Raw genomic sequence first — 21416 nt, 5'->3', positions numbered from 1 at the left:
GTGTCTTTGGCACGAATAATAATAATAATCCGAGCAGTTCCAACAGGGTCTTCGCACCCTTTTGGGTGCTCGGACCCTAAATACTGTACTTGTGAACGCATGAACACACACACTTGCACTGACACAAAGACAGAAGCAAAATGCCTGTCTAATCACGGTGCAGACGCAGCAGCAGAGCCGCAAACCGCCGCTGACAGAACAAACTAAAGAGTTCATGTAGATCTATCACACTGATATTGATTAAACATCAAGCTACATGGAATACAGATCACAGCAAGCTTTTTCTACATGGCTGGGGAAAAAAATCAATTAATTAAACCATACGAGAGCCAATGCAGTGCTGCAACCTGCTGGTCGTATCCTGTAACTGCATGGTGCAGCTGCATGGCTCCTCCAAGGACACAGCATTCGTCCTGGAGACATCCAGTGGGTGTGGTTGTATCGCTCTCCTGCCATTTTCTCTCCTCTTCACAGACGCCTGCTCAGCTCTCCCTCAGGTGTCACAACACTAGATGTTAATTCAAAGGAGTGAAAGCATCCTCTGAGAAGTGATTATAGTGTTTCAGGGTCATCTCTAAAACTCTCTCTGTCCATCTGGCACACAGGTAGTGATCAACACCATGTGTGGTTTTGGGGTTCAAACCCAAAACTACCTGGAGGCAAACAAGTCCATCTACCCGGTGGGCTGTGCAGACAGAGCCGTGATGTGGATCGAGTCTCATCTGCTGCTGGTGGGGGCGCTGGCCCTGGGTCTGGCCCTGCCTCAGGTAACCCTGCACGCGCACTCAGTCGATGCAGGTTGAGCACTAATTGGCAGCTGTCGCTTGCCATCGCTAACCTCGGATAATTCTGGGCCAAGACGACTCCAGTTTCATCTTAAATAAGTTCACACACACACACACACACACACACACACACACACACACAAACCCACAGAAGTCAATATAGGCATCAACTGAGGCTGGATTGAGTGTGAAGCAATCAACATATTGACTAGACCTGCTCCCTCAAAGGCAGCCTCGCATGGAGCATTTGGACAGGTCCGCCGAATAGTCTGAGCAACACTTCATCAATCAGCAGCTCGTATTGTTGGTGAAGCAACCCAAAAAGAAAAAGACAAGAAAAGAAAAAACAGCAATCTGAGAGCTTCTAACAGCGTCCCTGTTCGGGTTCAGGTTGTCTCACATAAAACAGCCTCGTCTTCGTACAAAAGAAGAAAAAAGAACAAAGAAAGAAAAAGTGAATTGTAAAGGAAACCGATAAGAGCTGTGTTTAATGTGAGGCCACTGGGATAGAAGTGATTTAAAATGTGTGATTATACCTCGACAGCAATAAGTAGGCACAAAGGGACGATGAAATTTTAACTACGCATAACTCATTTATGACGCTATCTCTGGATCGAAGGTGCACGTTAATGTGCAACAGAGGTGGAAGTGTGCATGTGATAACGTAGCCTGGCACGTCTGAGGGAGGAGGATCGCTGCTACCTCCGAGCTCACGGCGTTTAGAGGCGTTCATAAGTCAACATGTTAGATTGACCATGAAATCAAATGAGCACTTATCAGCATCAGCCTCTAAATAATTAGTCGTCTCACTTATCAGAATGATTCAGATGCTATCACGCCACATTCTCGCTCAGCATGCAGCTTCGCCACCGGATCTCTGGCCCGATCTCTGGTTCTCGGCTGTCTGATTGGGTCCCCTGTGATCCTGCTGGGAGGGGAAGCATGTGAATTCCTCATGAGTCCTGTCAAAACAATTGCATTAGTATTCTGGTTGCTTTGATGTGCTGCAAATCCGACGACCAAGTTCTCTTTTCATTCCTGCATTTCCTCGCAACACACCATTATTGAGTTTGTCTGCATAACGAGCCGCGTTTAACTCAAACCGTTAATTATTGAAAAGCTGCAATAAAAGCCGTGTTTACCGCACAACGCGTGTTCTCGCTGCGAGAAGCAACGCATAGGAAGCGCTGTCACCTTGCAAAGTATAGAATTATTTCAAGCGACGCACTCCAAACAGTCTTATCTAAATTTGGAGTGTTTCCTTCCGGTGCCAGCTGAGCATTACAGCACCCTTGTGAGGGACCTTGAGATGCTCGGCACAGGCTGTACAGTAACCAAGAGTCTGTTCTGTAATCTAAAGTGGCTGCTGCTGTCCTCTAGATTGCAGGCATTGTGCTGTCCCAGATCCTGATCTCTCAGATCCAAGATGAGATTACCTCGGTGTTGTGAGAGCGGGCGGACGCAGGGGAAGAGACGAGAAGAAAAGAACTTACAGCACTTCACTCAGCTGCTCTCATAAGTGCAAGGACGTCTTTTCCACCGCCGCCGTATCACCGCCATGTTGGAGAACACATATCTTATTCTTACCGTGCTGCTGCCTTCGGGCGTACAAGTGTGCTGCACTTTATTGTGTTACCGAAACAGTCAGTCACATACCAAGTGCACATTTATTGGTTTTGCTTTTTGTATTGACATTGACATGCAGGTTTCATCTCTGAAAGTATTTATATTTAAATGTGATAAGTTTGCTAATAAAAGTATTTAAAGCACTTCTGTTCATGGAGACAGTGTGATATACATTCATTAGATGCTTTAGCTTCGTTTATCATCAGAACAGAAACCTTGACGTGTGTGAAACGTTGGTCTTAAACAGATTAATTCAATTCAATTCAATTCAATTCAATTTTATTTGTATAGCGCATATTTACAACAACAGTCATCTCATAGCGCTTCAGATTAACACGTCCACAATCTGAAATCTGCACAAGATTCAACAAACAAACGCTGGAATGCATTTTGTTAAATACAGTAAAATTGAAATTGAAGAAATTATTGAAGCTTAGCACAGATTTATGTCACATTTCATTTCTTAAAGTCACTTTAGCAGCGTCCTCACTCCCGGCTTTTAGCGGCTAACATGTGCTTTGCCTTTAAGCTCAACAACTGCTCCGGCTTTCTACCACCTGTTGGTCGGAGCAGTTATTGTCAGACGGCTGTAAATCAGCAGCTCGCTGCTGCTGTGAATAGACGCAGTAACTAAACCTTTATATTTTAGCTTCTAAGTCGACCCTTGTGCCGTAGCTGGCCGCGTACGAGCGAGGAAGGCGTGTTAATGTGATATTAAGTAATAAACAAAGCGGCCAGCTGCTTAGGTAACATGGAATAAAATAATAAAAGTCAGTTTCTTTGGACTTTGCCGACACACAGCCGAGGTTCTGAGTAACTTTATTATCGCTGTAGCGCTAGTTTGCTAACTGGCTAAATGTGGTAGAAGTTGTTGCGCTTGTTAGGGTTAGGAGCATTTAATTAAACAGTAACACATAAAAAATGAAATGTGTTATTGGGAAATATAGAAATATAAACTAAAAAGAGAAGTAAATTATTTCTTACATTATTTTTCAAATCATGGTCTTTTTAATTTTATTCTATAATGTTTTCCAGGTCAGTGTTCTTCTAGAATGATTTATTTATTATCCAACACTTGGAGCTTCATATGAAAAGCGCACTAAGAATGAAAAAAGAAAAAAGTGCTGCATAAAGGTTTCAGCTGTTTTCACAACAATGTGAAGAATTCTCCTAAAGCCCAACACCGGCCCAGCAGATTACAGCCGGGCTCTGATGGACTCTTTTTCTCTTCTTGTTGCTCGGCGCACCTTGCAATCATCTCAGACGTGGAGCGCCCGAGCTCTCTGCATCAGACGGTGGGTCAGAGGGGAGTTCGGCCTCACGGCATCACGCTCCACCACAAGACATCTGGGGGAATTCAGCACAGCACAAGACAGCGCCAAAAGATGAACACAGATTCAAAGAGACTCCGGGCTGAGAGACTAACCTGATCAATAATGAAAGCATTACATGGCGTACAGACAGCGAATGTCAGTTACATAATGGGAGCATGAAAACAGCTTGTGTTCTGTGTGCACATGGAAAGACAGCAGCTAAAAGAAAAGTGGAGTGGACAGCAGTCCCATCAGCAGCTATACAGTATCATGATGAAATCCACTGGTTCAAATAATGCAAGACTTCTCTTTTTTCTCCCCCCTCCTCTCGCTCAGTCTCTCAGCAGATCCTACATGAAAACATGGACGGCAAAGATGCAAAACACTGAGATGGGAAAAGGCAGAAGCGCCCCGTGTTTGGCCTGAAATCCCTGGTGTGCATTACCTTCCCAGTTTCTGGTGATGCTTATTCTCAGATTTCATGGCTGCGTGAATAAGCAGTTGATTGAACAGATCCCTCTGTAAACAACAATAGACAAAGCCATTAGTAAACACAAGCCTCCTCCGCGCTATACGCTCAGTGTTTCCACCTTTTTGCGTTCGCCTGTATGTACACTGTTGCACCTTGGAGGATGGTTTTCTGAACACGGAGAACATAAAAAGTCCATCAGCATCCATCACAACGATTCATTATTCATACGTTGGTGCACTGCGCTCCACATTCTCACACTATGTGGTATGTTCACAGACTGAGAAGCTGCAGCCCTCGTGCTCGCCGCTCTTCACCTCTGGCCTGTTTTTGCGGCAGCAGGGATTTCAGTTTTTACTCAAAACAAAACAATGCAGCCTGATCGATGGTATTCAAAGAAAATAAAGCCTCAAGGCCGAGAGCTTTTCAACGGCGCGATGAGAGCGCCGCGGTTTGGGTTTGATTTTGTTTGTTCACCTCCGCCGTCCATTTCCATGAAGCTCACCTGCGCGTCACTGCCACCTACGTCCACCATGCGGTAGCGCAAAGGGTACAGCAGCTCCATGGCCTGATTGTAGTTGCCCTGGTTGTACTCCATCATGGCCTGACACATGGGGACGCCGATAGTCCCCGCTAGCTGGTGCTGCTGATTGTCCCCTGGCTGCCTGTGAAGCACAGAAACCGAGAAGGAACAAGCAGCCGGATAAATATAGTTCCTGATGCAATTCAAAGAATGTGTCATTATTAAACAATTCCTGGTTGTAGAGCTTTCTGGAAACTTTTAACCAGATTTAGCGTCTCTGCCAACCAGTCATTTAGTGGATTAAATTCAGGTTCAGTCCAGACTTCTGTAATATATGCAGCAAAAACTTTGAGGTGTGTAAACTCACTGAGAGGAAAAAAGTCTGATTATTACATCTGTTCACGGCCAATAAAGCCGATTCTTTAAGTTTTAGTCGGTAGAACTTAAAATTCTAACATGTGGACGCTTTAAACACGTCTTCAGACTGACAGGAGATTTACGGCCATCACCACAGCTTCAAGAAAGAAAAGTGTTTTTGCTGAACATTATGATGACAGATGACCTTTCACATTCTGGATATAAACGTCATCACTTCATCAGTTTATGCTGTTTTTACATGTGTGAAGAAGCCCTCCAGTGAAGCTGGAGCTCCGTCACCTTGGTATCGTGTCTGGATGATGTTTTTAGATCCTACAAGACACACGCTGGTGGAAGCAACAGCGTAGAGCTACATCAAAGCTATTTTACAGCACAAAGGAATTATTTTTTATTGAAAACAAAAGTTTAAAAAAAAATAAAAGGGTTTCGTGGGATCAAAGAAAGCACGCTTCAAATCAGGACATCATGAAGTCCAAGTCAGATGTAATTCGGTTCCCTTCAGGCTTTCCTAACATTCACCATAATGGGATGTACAGAAAACCCAGAAACGCAATGTCTACAGTCACAGCTGCTGCTGTCGGCACAAAAAATCCTGTTGGGTTTATTTATTTGGAGAGAAACATCACTACCTGCTCTCAGATATCAAAGCTGCCTTTCTATTCTGGTTTTCTTCAATAAAAGAAACTGTAGTTCACAGAAGTTACGCCGACACGGAAACTCTTCCATCAGATTATCATGTACAATCAGACAAATTTACTAAATCTACAGGAGAAGCTGGAGGCTGGGGTATTTATACAGGCTGACGGGGGTATTAATGTGTGTTCCCACTGAGGAGGATTCGCCTCACTGTGAGGCCAAAGAATCCAAACTGGAGTGAAGCTTTCCAGGATTAGCCAACGCCGAACAGTCGCTACCTCCGACTGGAGAATCACACTGCGGCAGAACGTGGATTACGAAAAACTGTGCGATCCTCCCGAGCCGAGATAATGAAAGTGACACGTTACATGTGAGCGATAACATTAAATGAATGCAAAGCTCGAACATGCCTGCAGCCTTCCTGGTGAGTCAAAGCGAAGCCGCGTTGGGGAGAAAACATGGTGACGTTCAAGATAACACCGCGTCTGTGACACAACATGACGACGTGAGGGTTGGCTTTAAATGGCAGCTTTTATATGTGGGACAAAATGGAGCGGCCAGGCTGTCAGCGGTCGGAACATCAGAACCACAGAAGTCCACAGAGGCAGCAGCTCCTGGTACAACATCTGCTTCAGAGGGAAGACCCTTCTCCCCGAGACAGGCTGCAGCTCTGAATCCCTTCCTGACTGTACGCTCTCTCTCCAGCTCACATCCTACGCGTAGCCTTGTTTCTCCCTCTGTTTTACATAAGGCTGCTGTTGCTCTTATGCAAGGCTGCCAGAGTGTTGAGGTGTGCACTGAGGAGAAGGAAATGGTGCGGAACTTACTTCGCTAATTCCTGGAGGCCCTCCAGCAGACGCTGACTCGTCCCGCTCTCTTTAGCTCCCAGCGACACCATGAGGAAGTGGAGGTCATTGAACAAGGTCACGTGATCGTCGGTGTGCGGCTGCGTCACCTGGAGCAGCTGCTTCCAGCGGTCCTTCACACACACTCCTGAGACACACAGCAACACAAACGTTGATTTAAGGCTGCAAAACACATTTTCTGAACTAGTAGGGTGGTCAATTCATTTCTGAGATGTGGTCGGAGGTTCTGCTAATTACCCTCATTTTCAACGCTGCACTTTGCGTCTCAGGTTAATGAAGTATGATAACTGAGATCATCTCGCCTCATTAGCAGTTTTGCGTGTCTTAAATTGTCTTAAATTGGATGCTGCAGTTGCCCTTCAGCTCGTTAGCAGCACATTAACAAATGTTTCAGCATTTTCATCTGGGCAAATGGTGCAATTTAAAAGATTTCCTTCTAGAGCAAAGGATCACAAAACTACGTAAACAGCACTCAGGCTCCAACGCTGCATCTACGCTACCTTCCATTTCCAGTCTGCACAGCATGGAGCTGGCGTCCACAGTGTCCAACATGGATCCTGAGGCCTTACAGCGCTTGAAGACCTGAGGGAAGAACGACATGCTTTCACTGTTCGTCTCAAACGCTGATGGATGGAACACGTGACTGCAGCAAGACGACATTTTTCAAAGAAATCAAATTTTAAAGCAGACATGTATGTTTTACGGGATTCCCCCGATGTCAGCGTTAAACATTCACGAGCTTCAGCCAATGTGATGTAAGAACTTCTGTTGTGTTCAAACTCAAGTAAGTAAGTGAGATTATGAAATGTTCTTCTTGTGAAGGTACAGGACATCAAAGAGCTCCACGTTCAAATTGTCTCTCCTATTTTTAGAGCGTCTGAATAAAAAAATAATCAGCTCTGGCAGTTGACAGTGAAATGGGTGTGGGTGGTTCCTTGGCTTTCACATCTTCTTGTGGATTTGACTTCCATTTGCTCACACTTAGCCTCTTGACTCACAGCGAGCACAACACGCTGCTGCTAGCCTCCGTCCCCTGAGTGCTGGTGCATGCATGACTCTCAAAACATCTCCGACAGATATACCATCAAAGGCTCGATGCACAAACCAACCTGAGCGTCGTATATCTGCAGCGCGGCTTCGTATTGGCCCTGTGGGGGAGGAGGACGAGGAGGAGGTGGTGAGAGAGACGGATTTGAGTCGATTCAGACTTGAGAGATAAGCAAGGTTGATGAATTGTATTTCACAGATGCAAACACAAATTAATCTCACAATATAATCAACTCCAGACTTCATATTACCCACAGGAAACGATATCATAAATACGAGTCCCGCTATTCCTCCTACTGTCAGCTACTCGCTTGGCTGAAAAAACTCATTATAATTTATATTTACCTTCTCAATGAAGTACAGAGCCCAATGCCAGTAGTTATGACTCGCCAGCACGTCAGACACCTGGAATTGAACATTGCATATTTCAAATAGTTTTCCTTTACCTTTTTTCATTTCGTAATTTAATTCTCTGGAACTCTACAAGGTTATCGAGACGTGATTCATCAGAGGAAAAAAAAAAACCAACACACCACTGAGAAACAACCGTAGGCCCTACCTGCCAGTCCTTCTCTCTGCCCTCCATGAACTTCAAGCCTTTGTCCACCTCTGCCTTCATCTCACAAACATGGGCCACGGAGTGGACGCTCCAAGCATCATCCGGAGCCAGAGCCAGGCCCTGCACAGAGATCCACACCGTGAAGCTGGGAGAAGCAATGACGGGTGCAGGAAGAAATACTGACGTCTTACAGCACAGTACGATGACAGCTCAGATGTAATTACACGCTCAAGTCGCCGCTACTATCTTCCATTTGGTCCACGATGTTCCTCAATCTTTTTTTTCAAGTGACCCTCGTGCTGTAGCTGCTTTGTATGCATTAGGCATTCAGCGCAGATGAGTCAGGGCGCCGGGGTCTGGACGAGCTGCTTATTATTGTTGGTCTTTGACAGCAAATTACTTGCTGAATTGAACTGACACAATCAGCAGAGGCAGAGACAGCCTGGAACACCCGGCGACAACAACAGCGTGTACGACACAACATAATGGAGAAGAAAGTCTCACCTCCATGGCCACTTTCTCTGCCTGGTCGTAGTAGCGAGTCTCCAGGAGACCAAAGGAATAGAGTCCTTTCAAATAGCTGAGGGCACACACACACACACACACACTCTCATTACAAAACACAGAAAGCACTGTTTTTTACTGCTAGGATGATGAAAAGCAGCCACACACCATTAAATATAAGAATCCTCAGTCCTGCTCATGATGATTACGTCTCCTTTATGTGTTATATATCGTATGTATTACAGCCTAATGCATCCATTACGTCCATAACACACTGAAATCAATCCAAAATCTCTTCTTTCTTTGATTCCTTTCCTATCTGTAGGTCAGTATAGTTCATATTTGATTCGTATCGTGTGCTGATGGTCGCTCTCTCTTGCCACTGCTGCTGAACAAAGAGTAATTCAAGTGTCTGATTGGATGATTGGATGTTTTAGTCGTGCACGCTGTCTTCTATACCAGGACAAAGGCATGTGTGGCTTCCAGTGGGGGAGCACTCTGGCCACCGAGTCCCTCATCGGGATTTGGGCTCCCATGTAGAAGTAGGCATCGTGGGCAAACTTGAGGGCCAACAGGTCGGTGGGATGATCCAGGAGAATATCTTCCCATACGTTACTGGCTTTTGGAAAATTCCTGCAAGAAAAACGAGCCGCCGTCAGAGACGAGTCCTGGGCAGCAGCAGCGAAGGACAACAGAGCGAGTGCACCGCCAGAACCACAGATGTCAACATGTTTCGTCAGGAAATTATATAATTAACTTCCAAGACAATATTGAGGAACCAAATGGCTCCTCGGTATTACAGTATATCCGACTGTACCGCGGGGAAATAAGATGAAACACAAAGATTACTAGCTGGATAGCGACTGGCTGCCTCGCTGGCATGAACCCTAACAGATGATGTGAAGCACGTGGATGCATCACATGTAGCCTCATACGCTCAGGGGCTGAACATCACCTGATGAATAAAAACACTGTGGTAGTTTAAAAGAGCCCATTCTCTCTTTCACAAGCAACCCATTTCCTCTGGCTTCTCTCTGCTCTGATGGGACCCAACATTTACTGAATTATAAAACTGTGACACACAAGATTTAATCTGTGGAAGCGTCTCTCTGTGGGGTGTCTTTAATAATATCATTACCTGAAACACATGTATTTCATTATTAAATATATTTCACATTATGCTCTATAAGTAGAAGCTTTAATGGAATTACAACAGGAGCATTTTGATTTTACTGATTAAGTTTGTTCATATATTTACAGCAGGGGTTCATGTTTGGATAAAAAAGTGTTCAACTGGTCACATTTTTGCTTTTTGGTATAAATGTGATGGGTTCCCAGTTGGCATAGTAGTTATAATACAGTTAATCTTATTGTTTTATATTCACTTCTTTATGATTCAGCCACTTATAAACATTTTGGTTTGACCGGCACACATTTTATTTTATCCTGTGAAATGCCAAACACAGTAAAGGTGGAGCGAGTCGTTCTCATCCAACACACTTGTTGTCAGACTCAGTGAATCTCCACACCGTCGACTAGCCGTCCACTCTGTTGGTCTGGTGTTTGTACTCGGTCCTGGCAAACAGACGAAGTGGCTCAGTGGCTTTTTTTTTTGGACTTTTTACAGCCCAAAGAAGCATCTGCTCATTTATATTTAGTTCATTAATATTAATCTATGTAGTGAGTATAACTGTCTTTAAATTAAGCCGAACATGCAGGTTTTGTTTTCACCATTTCAAAATGTCTGCATGATGACAAACACATTTTTGTATTTTCTATAGTTTCATACCTTATTTCCTGATTATAAAAATGTGTTTCTTACATAGAACTATTATTTTTATGTATTAAAGGGGGTCATCTGTACGCGACAGAATTTAATACCTTTCTTTTGAAGCTACCCTTCATGAGAGAGTCCTGTCTGGGTGGGAACAGTGTCTACAGTCTCACTCCTCCCTCTGTTCTGACGGTATCTGCTGGTTCTGGACCTTACCCGTGTGAGAACAGCTCCATGGCTTTGACATGAAGCCTCTCTCTCTCAGAGATCTCCTGGCTGTTGGCGAGCTCCACCGTTCGCTTCACGGCGCTGGCCAGACGCTCATCCAGCCGGGTGCTGCTGCCAGTTCCCACCACCTCCAGCCCGGTACTGATCACGTGGCCCATAACTGAAGGGAAAACAAACAACTCGGGTCTTGTCTTTGCGGACTTTGCCTCTGCTACCATGAAAAATCACATGCACTTGTGAAGATTTTGGCATCGACCTGCAGCCAGACATGAGCAGACTGTTGCACTCGAGAATTCAACATTAAACTTAAAGACTTCAAATTGCTTTCCTCATGCAGGTATATGAAAAGATCATCATCAAAAAGCTGCCTCGAGCTCTCTGGAGCATCAAAAAGTGTTGAACCTGCGTGAAAGAGGGTTGACTCATCTGCATGAACAACAACTAGATATTTAAAACATCTGATAGAAGCTCAAACTGAGGCGACCAACCAGAACTAACGATGACAGAACGTGAAGGAAGTGACCTCCTCCGTGGTTATTTACAGTGTAGAGGCCATGCAGCCATTTGTAATTAGATTATTTTAGCAGCAGATAAATTTAGCACCTTCATCATTTTCTCATGTTCTTATTCTTCACTTTGAACCTTGACTTGCTGACTTCTTCTGTATTTTTAACTCCTTGACGCCTTCCGGCCACGTCCACTTTGAAAGTTTCCTTTTCAGAACTTACCGGGTCAAGATAAAGACTGAGCCACATAAATGAATGATAGCTGATGCCATATTTATTTACCAAAGTTAGGGTCAGCTGCCTGGATAGCAGAAAAGCATCCTTCGAATCCTCCCAAGGTTTCATCGTTCCTCCATTTCACATACTGGGAGCCATACAAAGCAGAGCTGTTAGGGTGGTTTTCATTCATATATGCAGCAGTCTGCAGATAATCTCTGCGTGCAAACTGTACGTATGCAGTGCCTACAGAAAGTATTCACCCGTCTTGGAAGCTTTGTCCTTTTATTGCATTCCAGCATTGAATCATGGTCAGTATAACGTGGCTCCTCTGACAAAAACATAAAACAAGTAATTGCATAAGTATTCAAGCTGCAGCCACTTTAAAGGTGCAGTAAACCGCTAAAAGTCACACATCTAGTGAAACGGAGATCATCTGAGAGCCATGAATGTGTCTCAAGTGACTATAATGTAAGGACACCTGTATCTGTCATCAGCATATCAGCTATAACTGGAGACAAGAAACACACCAAGCAACTCAGGGAGAAGGTATGGATGCAAAAGGATGCAAAAACATTCAAAGTCACTGAACATCCTGTGAAGTGAAGTTAATCCAACATTATGAAATATAGCACATTGGTAAATCTGACCCAGAGCAGGTCGCCCTCAAAAACTGAGTGAGTGTGAGTGAGGAGGACACCAAGACACCTACGAGTCCTCTGAAGGAGGTACTAGAAAGAGACTAGTGAGGGAGGACACCAAGACACCGACGAGTCCTAAATCTCAGCTACAGTTTGCCAGAAGACCAGTGAGAGACTTTAAAGTCAGCTAGAAAAATGTTCTTTGGTTTGATGAGACCAAAAATTGAGGTCTTTGGGCCTCAAACGTGACACTATGTTTGGCAAACACCAAACACCGCACATCATCCAAAACACACCATGTCCACGTTAAAGTATGGTGGTGGCAGCATCATGATGAAGCACGGTGGTGGCAGCATCACGACGTGGGGAAGCTTCTCTGCAGCAGGCCCACAGACGACCATTAAAGCTAGAGTGTAAAATAAATGTAGGGAGACCCTAGAAAACAACCTGATGCATTTGAGAACTGCGACCTGAGAGGCAATCTGTTTTTTTTTTTTTAGTGAGACAATAACCAAAGTGTGCAGGGAAACACAACGAGGTAAAAGTTCAGGAGTTTCCGGGTCAGACCTCAATCCAACTGAGAATCTGTGTCTAGACTGTTCACTCACAATCCGAGAGCAACTTGACAGCTCGGGCAGTTTTTAAAGGCACAATGATGTAAGATGCAGCGTCCAGATGTGCACGGCTGGTTGAGACGATCAGCACAGGACTCCATGCTTCTGTTGCTGCTGCACACAAACCGAACAGGGTTGAACACTGATGCAATCACTTGTTTTATGTTTTACAGTCTCACTTGACTTGGAAGCTCTCTTTTATTTGTTGCTTTGTTTAGTCTTTTTAAAAAAAAGAGGCTAATTATATTTTTTTTAATGCAATGAACGGGGGTGAATACTTTCTACAGTTAATGCATACTCAGCAGTTCATCTCAGACTGTGTGTGAAGGTGTGTGCTGGGCTACCTGTGTGAGGATGGCATCAAACAGTTTGCAGGCTTCATTGCTGCTGGTGGACAGCTGGAGACCTTCTGCTCTCCAAGCCTGAAAAAAACATGATGATTGTGGTTCACACTGAGGTCTTCTGTCTGTCTGTCTTCCAGTTCAGCCAGTACATGTTATCTAGGGTCGCTGTCAGGGGTTACTGCAGGTCAACGCGCTGACTGAAGCATTGAGCAACACATTTATCCACGTCCACGTTACATTTAGCATAATTTTATTAGTTTGTTATAGAAGTTTCTCTATCTTACTGTCACTGGATCTACATTTTGTGGAACAAAGTCCCATCCGCTAGTTGCATTCATGCGAACAGCCCTTAAATCACGACTTTGTTTCCTGACAGACTCCGTTTCTCTCTTTAAAAGTTTATATTCAGCTCATCTTTACCTGACAGTCCCTGTAACTCGCAGGCAGCATGTTTAGAGTCCAGCTTCAGTCTCTGTCAGCTTTGAGAGTTCAGCTCGTTCGTACCAAGTTAAAAACAAAAAAGTGACAACAGGAAGTGAAAGTTTTATTATGGGCTCGCTTTCAAAGTAAGAGCACTAGCAAAGCGTTTACGATATACAGAGCAGTGTTTGCGTTAACTGGAGCATGCTGTCAGTGATTAACCTTTAGCTGTGTTCAGTCTGTGGTGGAAAAATATAATGAGATAAAAAATAGAGAATAATTCGCCACTAGATTTTACTGGGTTGTTTTATTTTGTTAACTGGTCACCTGTTAGCGTTTTCCGGATAAAAGGTCTAGTCCACATATCAGTTAGTTTATCAGTTTGCTCTGGATGATGAAAAATATTGATTGTTAGATAAAGATGTGACCAGGACCAGAATGTTCTGATCCAGCTCTGACCTTTTAGTGGCCTACAGAATGCACCAGAATGCACTTTAAGATACTGGGCCAGAGGTCTTTGGTCTGGTCCAGGACCCCCTGAACATGAGGTGGTCTTTGTGGTCAGGAGGAAGTTCAGAGTCAATAAAACACTTCTATAGACGAGCCTTCTGTCTCCTCATTCTTACATAAAGCTGTTTACATCCTCTGACACTGTCTTCATGTTGTTTTGAATCCTGGTGATTTTATGACTCGTCGGTTTCATTTTGCTGCTTCGTGAAGCTCTGTGACTTTGAAACGCGCTCTAGAAACAGAGATTATTATTATCTTGGTTTGAAGAATTGATTTTTTTTAAAAACAAAACACGGATATTCAGCAGGCGGAGAAGATCCAACAAAGTTCATATTAACTGCTTTACGAGAAATGTGCAGCGCTGAAGGAACTGAGGATCTGTTTGCTGTGCCTCGGCTGTTCAGATGTCCCCCATTCCTTCTTTATTCTGTCTCCTGTTAGTCAACCAGCTTTATGAACGCGCAACATTCAACTGTTTTAAACTGTCTGGTTCCATCACAGAGAACCCTGAACCGGTTACAGAGTGAACTATTTATCACAACATGCTGCACATGCTAAGAGTATAAGTGGTGGAGTGAGTTCCATCTTCGGGGCACTTCATGTGCTGAAGAGTCCTCGGGCACGACAGTGAATCCCAGGACGCTCCCTTCGGCAGCCGTGAGCAGGAAACCAGTAAAACGCTCTGAGTAGCACTAAAGCAGAAAAGCACCATGTGAGTGCAGAACATTCAGCATTTAGTACGTGTGCTGCTACAACCCCGACTCCATGTAGCCTGACTGTGAGCATTTAGGTTCATTTCTTTGCTGCATCAGATAAAAAAATGATTTTGGTGTATTCATTGAGGCAGAACTCGTACAGACATCGGAGGTATTGTAAGATCTCCAGCTGTAAAGGAAGCAGGAAACCAGCCGACGTTAACTCTCTAGAACAGGGGTGTCGAACTGCAGTCCTCAAGGGCCGCAATCCTGCATGTATTAGATGTTTCCTTCTTCCAACACACCTGATTCACATGATCAGCTCATCATCAAGCTCTGCAGAAGCCTGATAACGATCCTGATCATTTGAATCAGGTGTGTTGGAAGAAGGAAACATCTAAAACTTGCAGGATTGCGGCCCTCGAGGACCGGATGTCGACACCCCTGCTCTAGAACCTCCTCATAAGTACGACTCACACAATCAGGAAGCCGGAGACGGACGAGTAAAAGAACAACTGCATTGTTTTATTGCTGTTTTCAGCATACATCCAACACCCCTATGTATTTTAGCTACATGAAGCATTTACATTACAAGTCATGTGTCAACAGAACAGTTTTTGTTTTTTTTAAAAATTAGGATTCATTTTCTTTACATATAATACAATTTGCACACATGTTAATAAATATCAATACAATCATGTCAAACTGAGCACACACCATCTAAAACAACAACCCTTAAAATCGTGTAACTTTGTTTTTGTGTGTTTTTATTCACAGCTCATACCAAGTCATACATACAGCCGCTAGTGTTTCTGTGCTGGAAAACAAGGGCCGCTTGGATTTTTACAGTTTTTACAGTCAAATCTAAGAGCCAAAAAAACAAAAAAAACACGGCTTTTACATTTAACCGCTCACCAGATAAACCATAAAGTTTGATTCAAGTCGCTCACGTTGCATTGGTTGAGTGGCCTGTTTCAGATGATCGATGCTGTTTGTGTGGGGGGACAAAAAAACTCAAACAAAACCAGTTCCAGTGGGACACACGGATACGTCAGAAAAACCAAAATATAACTTAAGAATGAAAATGAAAGAAGGCATCTTGTTGGAGGGTGACGTGATCACGCTGTCCGATATCGCAGCATGTTCACAAACAGAGACAGTCCTGTGGCACGAAACGTGTGACGTACGATCTCCCGTTAACAACAATGACGTCAGAGTCATTAATAAATCACATTGTTAATACAGTTCTCGGACAGCCGCACTACGTCGGTGCTGTTCACCAGAACCATCCGAATCCATATTGAGCAGGTGTTTGTAAACGTCAGTGTGATGTACAGTGAACGGCATCTCACGGAGAGGCCCGTCATCATGGTGAAATGCTTAAATGTTCATATAACGAGTTTGTAGCTCTGCGTCCTAAATACCAAAGACGATGTAAAGTTCTTCTATGTGCCTGCAGCCTTCGTTCCTGACATGCAACGGCCTACGAGTGCACGGCAGTTATGCACGAGTGCAAGATAATGAGATTCTGGGCACTCTCCTGTGAATGCAAAAGAAAAATAAAATGCTTATCTGTTAAAAGCAAACAAAGATAATAAATACATTTAAAAAAACCCAACATGGCCATATTTAATGGATTCTTAGTGTTGACTCACCAGCCGCTCTGTGGGGGGGAGGGGGGCAGAGAAAAAAGGAGCCTTTCATGGCCTGTTTGTGGTTCATTAGGATGCTGAAGTCAGTTTGTCAAAGAAAAGAAAGGCAGCTTCAGAGGATGTCCGTCCTGCAGTCGCAGACTGAAAGCCCGAGCCTGGAGACATCGCCGCAGCCTTTAAACGCACCTCCGTCGCTTCCTTAGCGGGAGACCGGCGACCCTCGTCTGCTCAGAACGTCACATGTTCTACACAACTATACACAAAAACACTTCTTCTTTTTTACAATTTCCTTTACATCAGCAGGACCGAACTGCATTCTTCCCTTTAAATAATCGAGAGTCTTTAAACATTCTCCCAAAGGCCCCCCACCACCACCACCACCACCACCTCCTCCCTCCTCCTCCTCCTCCTCTGGCATGAGAGGATCCACTTCAAGGCTGGGATGATAAAGTTGTGAATACACTCGCCTCTCCACCCACAGAGAGAGAGAGAGAGCAAAAACTGCAGAGTGATTAACTCGGACTGCCTTTGGGCAGAAGATATGTAAACGCTGCAGACTGCTTCAATGTCAGAGGCAGCCCTAGTGAGTGTGTGTGTGTGTGTGTGTGTGTGTGTGTGTGTGTGTGAGTGTGTGTGTTGTGTTAGGGGGAGTCTTTACACATTCACTGCTGTAGGTGTGACAGACCGACCGCCTGTGTCAGTGTTCAGCAGACTAATCAAATGCAGAGATGACCGTCTGACAAGCTGAAAACCCCAAAAACTTGACGAGCAATTATTTCCCTCCCGTTAGGCCCAGTTGAGGTTGAATCCTTTGGAGAGCATGACAGCCTCCAGGTCTTTGTCCTCCTCCTTCTCCCGGAGCCTCTGCTCCTCCAGGAGGGCCACCAGGGCGTCGCGCTGCTCCACCACCTCCAGCATCTCGTTCAGGATCTGCTTCTCCTGAGCCAGCTCCTTCTCGGTTTTCAGGTGATCTGACAGCAGAGAAGGAGAGATTACACACAGATAGAAGCGTTTTGAACCGAACTGAGTGGGCTGCTGGCTAATTAGTATTCGTGCGCTCACCTTCCACAGCCATCCTCTCCCGGAGCTCCTGCTGCAGTCGGCTCTGTCGGTCCTCCAGCTCCAGCTCTCTGGCACTGGGGGACGGAGAGAAACAAGAACAACAAGCTAAGTTTGCTTCCCTAATGAACTGTAGCTGTCAACATCGATGTGTTTCAACAGTTTCTTCGTTTATCTATGCAGAATTTAATAAACACTCCAAAAAAAAAAAAAGGGAATGAATTGTTCATCTCGAAGCTTTTAGTAACTGAGATAACATCGGCTAATTTAATGACTTGTCAGAATGTAATAAAGCTGTTTCTCTAAATGTGATCACGTATCGCATCAGGCTGAGGAATGATGATGACTTCATAAGGAGCGATCAACATTAAACTCATCATGTATTATTAATAATAAGCATAAAATAAGAAGGTAATAACTCTGCGCTGGTCCATCAGCTGTAAATTCTGCATTAGATTATAATTGCCTTGGCATAAATACTAAATCCCTAAATGATGAAATATTATTCTAGCATCAGGCGATTTATCAGAGGCGGGGACGGGAGCCGTGGCGACGACAGGACTGTTTATCGGTCAGCTAACTGCAGTTTGGTGGCGAGTGGAAAACCCTCTCAGTGGTATAAAGAACGCAGTGATCTTCATACTTGGACGCATCCCAACAGTACCGTCCACACGTCACACCTTCCACCTGATCCAGACTAAAACTAACCACGTCGGACTCGGCTGCTCTTTGAGAATGAAGCTAAAACAACGTGCTAGAAATGGCCGAGTTGAGAGGTGAGATGTCCTCATGTTGACATTAAAACACAGCCGCTGCTACGACATGGTTTTAATTTGACCCTCATCTGACCAGGAAGCCACAGGAGATCAAAATGACTTTAACCAAAGGGGTGAAGAAGACACGCTATTAAAACGGTACCAAAAAACGACCAAACAAGGTGTAGCTGTGGAACACCAGCTGCTCTCTTTAGTTAGACTTCTGTTTTAATTAGAGTTGAACCATCAGAACCTGGAGCAGTTTCTGGAGGTTTACTGCTCCCGTTATATTTTTACTGACTTTGGGTCCATTTTTCATGACGACATAAACTCCTGCAGCTCCATGGAGGCAGAACAGACGACGGACAGAAGCAGAGAGAACTCAAACATGTCATTTGTGCAGAATGACAAAATTCTTTCCAGCTGCTGTCTGAGCCATAAATGCTCTTTATCATAATAAGTGTAATATATTGTGAATATGCAACAGCCTCCACCTCTGTCCAACATACAGTCTGAGCAATATACACCGTGCTTTGTGCTCATTATTTAATTTAATCCTTTTATAGAGTTTTTTTATATATATTTCTTTTATATTGTATATAGTTGTTTAGAAAGTTTTTACATATATTTTTGTGCACTAAAAGGCTTCACCTTCTGAATCTTATGCCATAAATCATTAAAAAATAAAAGGAAAGCTGAATTATTTATTTTAGAAAACTGACAAAGTGTTAACAATACTGGAAAACACGTTGACGCTGCAGACTACGGAGGTTTTACAGTCGATACTTTTCATTTCATTGAGCAAACACAGGCTGCAGTTCAGCCGAGAACTCCCTTCATTTGTGTGGCTTCATTGATTCTCCATCACCTAAACGGTTGTCCTGATGTGCGCAGAACGTTTTGTTTTTTACCAACTCTGGTTATTTTTGGTGAATGTTTTAAAGAAGACAAAGAAGAATAAAGTGATTTTAATGAAACTCCATTATTTGAAGCTTAGATTTAGTTTTTCAACAAAGCAGCAAATCAGGAATAAAAAGTTCAGGAAAGTTGAAAATCTGTCGTTTCTCTGTTTCTACAGTTCCTGCCTCTGATAAACAGGAAGATATTGGTGATTTTTTTTAATGAGATATAAGATACCAGGCCTTTTTAAACCCACTCTGGGATTTTGCGGTTCTGAGATTTAAAGCCGTACAGCTCATAATAATAATAATAATAATAATAATAAAAATAATAATAATAATAATAATACAGCTGAGCCTGACGAGGAGTAGCTCAACGAGTGTTAAATTACAGTCGCTATGAACAGCTGGTCTTGTTCAACAAAAATAAACACTTAATAAATAAGTGTAATAAATAAAAACATCCAAGTACTATAGAAATATAAGAAACAGATTGAGTAAAGCACAGAAAATCCAGTACAGTAAAAACAGCAGCTGCATCGTCATTACAGGAGTTGTCATAGCAACCAGTGACCTACAGTTATGCTCCATGGAAATAAAAAAACACGTTTGATTTATCAGTAGATCGATCTGCTCGTCCAGCCCACTGGAGTGTACTCACAATATCATGAGTTCTGACTCATAGCGGACCAGGGCGTTCTTCTCCTGCACCAGCTTGAACCACTCCTGCATCAGCTTGGGGTCGTCCTTCTTGCCCATACCTGCAGGAGACGGGGAAGCGAGAGTGAGAAGCCGGACGGGAGGCGAGACGAGATCACACAGAGGAGGACCGACACAGGCGATGCAATGACAGCCAAGCCGGGATGTCCTGGCCGGGGGATGGTGAGGTGGAGGGATGGACTGGACGTGCCATACTTCTACAGATGGCACGCAGACACTGACGTGGCGCTACGGGCTTTATAGCAAGTGCACACATACAAAGCACGCACACAAACCCACATACAGTACCTGTAGCTGACAAAGCTGAGAGTTTGTGTTACCCAGTTTGGCCTTTGTGTGAGACGTAGCTGCTCTCTGGGAGCGACTACCTCCTCCTATCAGGGTGTTTTCTTCTTTTTTTTTTTTTCAGAGTGGGTAATAATAAAACACAAACACACCAATCAGTAGCTAAGACATCACAGAGAAGTAAAATCAAGAAGCTCTGGGTATTCTTCATCCTCTCCTGCCCACATATTGACCCACCAGCAGAAATAAAATCCCTTCAGACCCCATTCATGCTCGGTGGTTTGAGGGTGTATGAATTATTCTCCTGTCATTGCACATTCAATTACGAGTCAAACGTTCATGGGATGACTTATCGCTGAGACCAATAGCGAAGTTCACACTCCTCTATTAAGTCGGCCTCGGGGTAAAACACGTTCAGTGGTGTCGGCATCATGCATCGCTGTTAAGAGAGCGCAGAACAGCTGCTCGCTTCTCCTGCAGTCCCACTCCATTATGCAGAGAAGGCCAGCCTGTGTGGCATGCTCAGAAAGGTCTGGGCCGAGGCGCCCTTTCATTTATCTGACTGCAGCAGGTGGAGCCAAGCGGGTTCAATGAAACACCAGAAGGCGAACCTCGATGCAGCGTGACGTACTTAGCTGGGGAAGAGGAGGCTCTTGCAAAACGAAAAGGAAAAACATTGTACACACATAAATGGCATGGTTGTGGTCTCGGGGACTGGCTTTTGCTAATCGACAGACAAGAGACAGAGAGAGGCAAAGCTGGAGAAGTGCTGCTCACACGGAGAGGAACACAACATGTAGACACACAAAACTTATTCTTCCGGTTTCCCTTAAACTACTGCGGCCTGATCCACCACCACCACCCCTCAGCCCGCGGCACTGGAAGCACACGTTCTACCGACAGGTGTTAGATGCAGAAACAAACCAGGTGATCCATTCATGTTCTACGACTAGTTGTGAGTAATCCACAACAGATCTTCACTCCATGCACTGCTACGAATACAAACCTGCCTACGAGCCGGCCGCGCTGCAGCCTTTCATCGTTTTATCATCGTTTTATGACTACATGACACTTTGGACATTCGTTTAAGACGTAACTCCTAAAAAATGCTGCAACAGTGGACACTGCAGTGCAGACTGAGGATGCATTTAGACCAAACAGGAAACAGAATGCATGCTGTTGATTAAAGACGACGTACAGGCGAGTCGTTTCCCTGCAGCTACTCTACCTGGGTTTTACCAGTAATTTAAAGTGTGACTGTAACTGCAACACTCCAGGACATGCATCAGTATGAATTCACACATACTTTTCCTGCATTATTAACGGCTGCATTTAAACAGTTTGGAAGGTGGTGTCACTGTTTTTTTTTTTTAACCTTTTCAAAACAAAAGA

The 21416-nt window shown here is 44.1% G+C and overlaps 2 protein-coding genes and 1 long non-coding RNA gene across 4 annotated transcripts in view; 1 reads left to right on the top strand and 2 right to left on the bottom strand.

Moving 5' to 3' along the window:
• Positions 1 to 609: 609 nt before the first annotated feature.
• LOC103364755 (uncharacterized) lies at positions 610 to 2554 on the top strand. The gene is made up of 2 exons (XR_520566.1): positions 610 to 767; positions 2166 to 2554. It is a non-coding gene; the product is annotated as an uncharacterized LOC103364755 (long non-coding RNA).
• A 119-nt stretch (positions 2555 to 2673) lies between these two features.
• Positions 2674 to 13539, bottom strand: ttc38 (tetratricopeptide repeat domain 38). The gene is made up of 14 exons (XM_008291998.1): positions 13450 to 13539; positions 13030 to 13107; positions 11497 to 11578; positions 10697 to 10868; positions 9166 to 9339; positions 8707 to 8782; positions 8203 to 8322; positions 7989 to 8048; positions 7706 to 7744; positions 7097 to 7178; positions 6558 to 6723; positions 4699 to 4858; positions 4170 to 4243; positions 2674 to 3758 (listed from the first exon to the last, which is right to left on the bottom strand). Exons 1-14 carry the CDS (start codon positions 13477 to 13479, stop codon positions 3671 to 3673), a joined length of 1401 nt encoding a protein of 466 aa, XP_008290220.1. The 5' UTR covers positions 13480 to 13539; the 3' UTR covers positions 2674 to 3670.
• Positions 13540 to 15158: 1619 nt separating this feature from the next.
• Positions 15159 to 21416, bottom strand: part of mical3a (microtubule associated monooxygenase, calponin and LIM domain containing 3a) — a 67076-nt gene continuing 60818 nt past the window's right edge. For both annotated transcript variants that reach the window (XM_008291996.1, XM_008291997.1), the window contains 3 exons: positions 19681 to 19780; positions 17369 to 17442; positions 15159 to 17277 (listed from right to left, as the gene is read on the bottom strand). In XM_008291996.1, the coding sequence (XP_008290218.1) occupies positions 17093 to 17277; positions 17369 to 17442; positions 19681 to 19780 (359 nt within the window). In that variant the 3' untranslated portion in view covers positions 15159 to 17092. The remainder of the gene's footprint in view (positions 17278 to 17368; positions 17443 to 19680; positions 19781 to 21416) is intronic.

Source organism: Stegastes partitus, unplaced genomic scaffold, assembly GCF_000690725.1.
Source record: "Stegastes partitus isolate 25-593 unplaced genomic scaffold, Stegastes_partitus-1.0.2 Scaffold776, whole genome shotgun sequence".
Lineage (NCBI taxonomy): Eukaryota > Metazoa > Chordata > Actinopteri > Pomacentridae > Stegastes > Stegastes partitus.
The sequence above is the reverse complement of the archived record's forward strand: the minus strand, read 5'-3'. Positions and strand labels throughout refer to the sequence as shown.